The sequence below is a fragment of the Chiloscyllium punctatum genome, chromosome 38, assembly GCF_047496795.1.
Source record: "Chiloscyllium punctatum isolate Juve2018m chromosome 38, sChiPun1.3, whole genome shotgun sequence".
NCBI classification, from domain to species: domain Eukaryota; kingdom Metazoa; phylum Chordata; class Chondrichthyes; order Orectolobiformes; family Hemiscylliidae; genus Chiloscyllium; species Chiloscyllium punctatum.
In genome coordinates, this window is record NC_092776.1 from 45,511,807 (window position 1) to 45,517,240 (window position 5,434).

Sequence of the window (5,434 nt, forward strand, 5' to 3'; positions counted from 1 at the left end):
TGGACTGTTTTATGAGGACAGTTTGGGTAAATGAGGCCTGTACTCATTGGAGGTTAGAAGAAGAGAATCAATCTCAATGAAACATACATGATCCTTTGGAAACTTGACAACAGACACAAAAAAGAAAAAAAAAGAGTGTTTTGGTGAGAGGGTCTAATCTTAGAGTAAGGGGTTTTGCAGTTAGGGCAGAGATGAAGATGACTTTTTTCTCTTCAAAGTAGTGAATCTATGGAATTCTTTACCACAGAAGGCTGTGCCACTGAATGTATTCAAGGCTGAGATAGATTTTTAATCAGTAAGAGAATCAACAGTTATAGGGATAAGGTGGGAAAGTGACGTCAAGGACGATCAGATCAGCTACAATCACATTGATTAGGAGAACAGACTCAATGGGCCGAATGGCCAACTTGTGCTCCTATGCCTTGCTGTCTTGTGAACAATTCTTATGAACGTGGTCTAGTGAACAAAATAAGTCATACTGCCTTCAAACTATTGACTGTTTCCCTCTTCACAGACGCTCTCAGAGCTGCTGAGTTTCTCCAGTACTTTGTTTTTATTTCAGATTTCCCACATCTGCTATATTTTGCTTTTATATATCCTGCCTGACCTCTTGTGTATCTACTCCCTTAGCCTTAAGAAGTCAGTCCATCCCTTCACCCATTGAACACTCACTCACTGCAATTATCTCTGGCTTACAACTTTTAAGACCTTTTTTAAAATTCAATGACTCAATGCTTTTGTTTTGCTACTCCTATTTCTTTATTTTTGGTTCATCGCAGCTCTGAATTATCGCGGCACATTTCTCTCTGCCTGAAGGTACTGTACAAATGTGAAATGTTGTCATTGATTTCACAAAAGTCTGAAACACCAGGTGAGCTTGGAGGGGATAAATAAATAGTAAATGCAACATCAAACATTACCCCCAGACTGAAGGGGAACTGAAGATCGAGTGATCTACCAGAATCTGCTCTTCGACATAAGAAGCATTTCCATTTTCTAACATATTTCCCCAGTACAGAAACATAACTACGCATTCAGTCTCCTTTAACTGATTGTTCCTGCCGTTTTGTTTCATCTGGTTGACCCACTCTGTTGAAATTGTACTCATTAAACACAAATTATTCCATCCGCCTGATGTTGTATACTGTAGCTACAAACTGTTACTTAACTATGGTCAGTCTCAGAATCGCTCCCCGTTCCACTGCAGGAACTGAAGCAACTTCAGTATCAGTTGGTTCTGAGCCTGCTGAACATGGTAGGAACACAGTGAGAATGTCATTCCCTATGGAACATCCTCCTGTGGACTCAAACCATAAAAGCATCACGGTACGTGCCCCAGTCAACACCGAATCATCTCGCTCTCTCTCTCGCTCCAGCGGATTACTGGAGTGAACACTAACCTGTCTCTACCTCCAGCGCCACAAGTCGATTCGCTCGCGATAGGAGAGCTCACAGATTCCTTCTCCTCACCGCTGCTGGCTCTCGACAATGGTTCGCCCCTTCTTTTCACACGAAAGGACGGCTCCACGCTCACCCAAGCTTCGAGAATGAGACCAGGTCACGTTAATCCGCGTGGGTTTCTCGTTAAATTTGCACTTGCCCCCACCCCCAGTGACTGGCAGTTTCCGTTTTCTCCAGCCCCCATTTATCTAACAATCCATCTGACAACCCTGCTGGATGATTGGACCAAAAACTTCCCACCGCTTGGCCGAGAGCAGACTGAAACCACCCTGAACCGTCACCAATTCTGATGACTCCAATTCTGCTCGATCCGTTGGAGAGTTTCAGAGGTGTACTTTTAATTTACCTTTGCTGATTCATTCTAAGAACTTGCAGAAATCCTGCCACTCACTCATTCATGCCTCCCTATGTATCCAATGATAAGAGTGAAGAGAGTCCGTGTCCATATAGGAACAGAGCGCCATGGAGAGAACCGCTGCTGTAAACAGGTGAATCCTATAATATCATGAATTAACTGACCGCATCTTTATTTCACACGGCAACACTGCTATGTATTTTAAATAATTACTGGTTCCACTGCCCTTCAACTGCAGGAACAGCTGTGAAGGATGACAGTGGTTAAAAGAGGTAAAACTTGCTTTCTTCCTCAGTGGTACGAACGGATCTCCAGTCCTGAAACTGTCGATTTACTTTAACCGCTGTATACCCGTTGTAATTTTCAATGGGTTATTAGCTTATTTTTGTGTACATCTGTATTGTATGCAGAGTATGACATGTGCTTACCATGTATTATAGTTAGGTATAATGTTGCAAAAATGCGTGTTTCCTATGGATTAGTAGTGCACTTAATATAGAATCTTTAGTAGTGCACTGTACACTAACTAAAGGACATTTATATGTTACAGTGCCACTAATATACCGTGTCAATGCATCGTTTTATATATAGGGGGAATTATATAGGGAATTGATATCTATTTTGTTGATTGATATATAATGCTGTTTTTATATAAAGTGTAGTGTCACGTTGAGCTCTGATATATTTTAATTCATAAATAGTGTAATTAGTGTTATACATAACTGTATATTTTACAGTTAATGCAGAGTGTGGAACATATACAGTTAATGTAGAGTTTCGAATACAGTACATCATACAATTAATATAAAACATAGGTTATATTATACAGTTAATGTAGAACATGGAATATAATATTCAGTTAGAATATGGAATGTATTGTACAGTTAATATAGAGTATGGAATACATCACATAGTTAAATGTAACATTTGGGATATATCATACAGTTAATGTAGAATATGGAATATGTTATAGATTTGATGTAGAATAAGAATATATCATAGTATAGAATATATTATACAGTTAATATAGAGTATAAAATAAATACAGGTGATGTAGAATTTGGAATATCATTATTTAGTTGATATAGAGTATGGAATATATCACATAGCCAATATATTGCGTCCTCCCAATTAAAGTTAAAGTTAACAGGTTTATTTGGAGCCATTAGCTTTCAAAGTGCTTCTTCTTCATCAGGTGGTTGTGCACCTGAAGAAGCAGTGCTTCGAAAGTTAGTGCCTCCAAATAACTGTTGACTGTAACCTGGTGTTGTGTGATTTTTAACTTTGTCCACCCCAGTCCAACACCCCATCTCCAAATCATGGCTCCCAATTAAAAGCTAGGATGTGTTTCCGTTAATGTCACCCTTGTATTGTGATTACTGTGAGGATCCCTGTCCTGCTAAACCTGTATAATCCATAACTCAATATGTTTGTGTTTAGAAATACCCTCCAATCGACAGGAGCCACTCGGTGTGAGTGCAGCAGGCAACATTCATGGAGATATCCCCCCCACCCTCACCACTGGGCCAGCCAGGAATTCACTCCTAGTTGTCCTCTCTGGTCCTGGAGGAAGGAGGTGAGAGAACATGTGGATTGACTTTGGAGAGGGCAGAGCAGGAGAATTGCAGCTGTGCTAAAGCACAGAGAGAGAAAGAGACAGACTGGCAACATCTTCATGGGCAACCTCACAGAGCAGGGCAACAGCAGCGGAGTGGGGCAAGGACTGGCAGTGCGGGCAGTGACAGGCTGCCTGCTTTTCCTCCTCATTCTCTCCACACTGCTGGGAAACACCCTGGTGTGCCTGGCGGTGATGAAGTTCCGGCACTTGCGCTCCAAAGTCACCAATTTCTTTGTCATCTCACTGGCGGTGTCCGACCTGTTTGTGGCGGTGCTGGTGATGCCCTGGAAAGCCCTGAGCGAGGTGGCTGGCCGCTGGCTCTTCGGCCCCTTCTGTGACACCTGGATTGCCTTCGACATCATGTGCTCAACCGCCTCCATCCTCAACCTGTGCATCATCAGCTTGGACAGGTACTGGGCCATCGCCAGCCCCTTCCGATATGAGCGCAAGATGACCCAGAGGGTGGCTTCAGTGATGATCGGGGTGGCCTGGACACTGTCCATCCTCATCTCCTTCATACCAGTGCAGCTGAACTGGCACCGGGCTGGGGCAGAGGTGCTACAGGACAGGACCAACAGCACGGCCGGCTGTGACTCCAGCCTCAACAGGACCTACGCCATCTCGTCCTCCCTGATCAGCTTCTACATCCCCGTGGTGATCATGGTGGCCACTTACACCCGCATCTACCGCATCGCCCAGACCCAGATCCGCAGGATCTCATCCCTGGAGAGGGCAGTGGAACACGCCCAGAGCTGCCAGGAGCAGACAGCAGACTGCCCGCATGAAGCTGCCCTGAAGACCTCCTTCAAGAAGGAGACCAAGGTGCTGAAGACCCTCTCCATCATCATGGGGGTCTTCGTCTTCTGCTGGCTGCCTTTCTTCGTGCTGAACTGCATGGTGCCCTTCTGTGCCCCGGCTCTGGCACAGGCAGGGCAGGGTCCCTGTGTCAGCGACACCACCTTCAACATCTTTGTCTGGTTCGGCTGGGCCAACTCGTCCCTGAACCCGGTCATCTACGCCTTCAACGCGGACTTCAGGAAGGCGTTCACCAGCATCTTGGGCTGCTCCCGCCTCTGCCCCAGCAACGCGGTGGAGCCGGTCAACTTCAGCAACGAGCTGGTCTCCTACCACCACGATGACACCACGCTGCAGAAGGAGCCTGCTGGCGGCTCAGCGGGGGCTAACCCGGGCATCCTGCCCAACCAGCTGCCGCCCTCCCTCAGCGAGCCTTTCGACAAGGTCTCCAGCATCTCCTCGGCTCCCAGCGCCAGCAGCAACGGCAGTAGCCGGCGGCGCCCCGGGGAGCAGCTGCTGCTGCCGGGGGGGCTATCGTACGAGGGCGAAGCTGAGATCAGCCTGGACACCATCACAGCGGTCTACCGCTGACAGGCACGGACCCCCACCCCCCACCCCAACACCTGCCCTCTTTCCTCAGCGACTCTCCCCTTCCCGGGAGGAGTCTGCAAGCTCCCACTGCCAACGGCACCAAGGGCCGGCGTTTGCAGCAACTTCCAGGAAATGGAGCTGCGCCCAACATCCGCCGAAATCCAGGACTTCGGTGCAATCTCTGCTCAACACGAACCGAAAGAACTGCGGACGCTGTCCATCAGAAACCCAAAACAGAAGCTGCTGGGGGGGGGGGGGGGGGGGGGGGGCAAAAAAAAAGCTCAGCAGGTTAACTCTGATTTCTCTCCACAGATGCTGCCAGACCCGCTGAGCTTTTCCAGCAACTTCTGTATTTTTTTTGTTTGGAACCTCTCTGCTCGTGTCATTTCCTTCACACTTGTCAAATGCCACTCAGTCAATACCGGGACCAGCGCTGAGAGATGGGAAAGGGTCAGCAAGGAAATGGTTGGATCCAGCGCAAACCAGCAAGCCCCAGGAACAAACAGCGAGCTGATGTGGATTGTGACAAGTATTGGCTTCCAGGAGATACAGTAAACCGCTTCGAGCATCATGTATCGACTGCCTGACGATCAGATCAACACCTTAATGTGGCC

General features: G+C 47.1%; 1 protein-coding gene across 2 annotated transcripts; it reads left to right on the forward strand.

The window, feature by feature from the left end:
- Positions 1–1,409: 1,409 nt before the first annotated feature.
- drd6b (dopamine receptor D6b) lies at positions 1,410–5,055 on the forward strand. Of its 2 annotated transcripts, none has more exons than XM_072557770.1 (2): positions 1,410–1,949; positions 3,257–5,055. In XM_072557770.1, the coding sequence occupies exon 2, from the start codon at positions 3,492–3,494 to the stop codon at positions 4,818–4,820; it is 1,329 nt and encodes a 442-aa protein (XP_072413871.1). In that variant the 5' UTR covers positions 1,410–1,949; positions 3,257–3,491; the 3' UTR covers positions 4,821–5,055. The 2 variants fall into 2 exon arrangements, with proteins under 2 accessions (XP_072413871.1, XP_072413873.1); XM_072557772.1 differs by lacking the exon at positions 1,410–1,949 and adding an exon at positions 2,035–2,088.
- Positions 5,056–5,434: the final 379 nt, after the last annotated feature.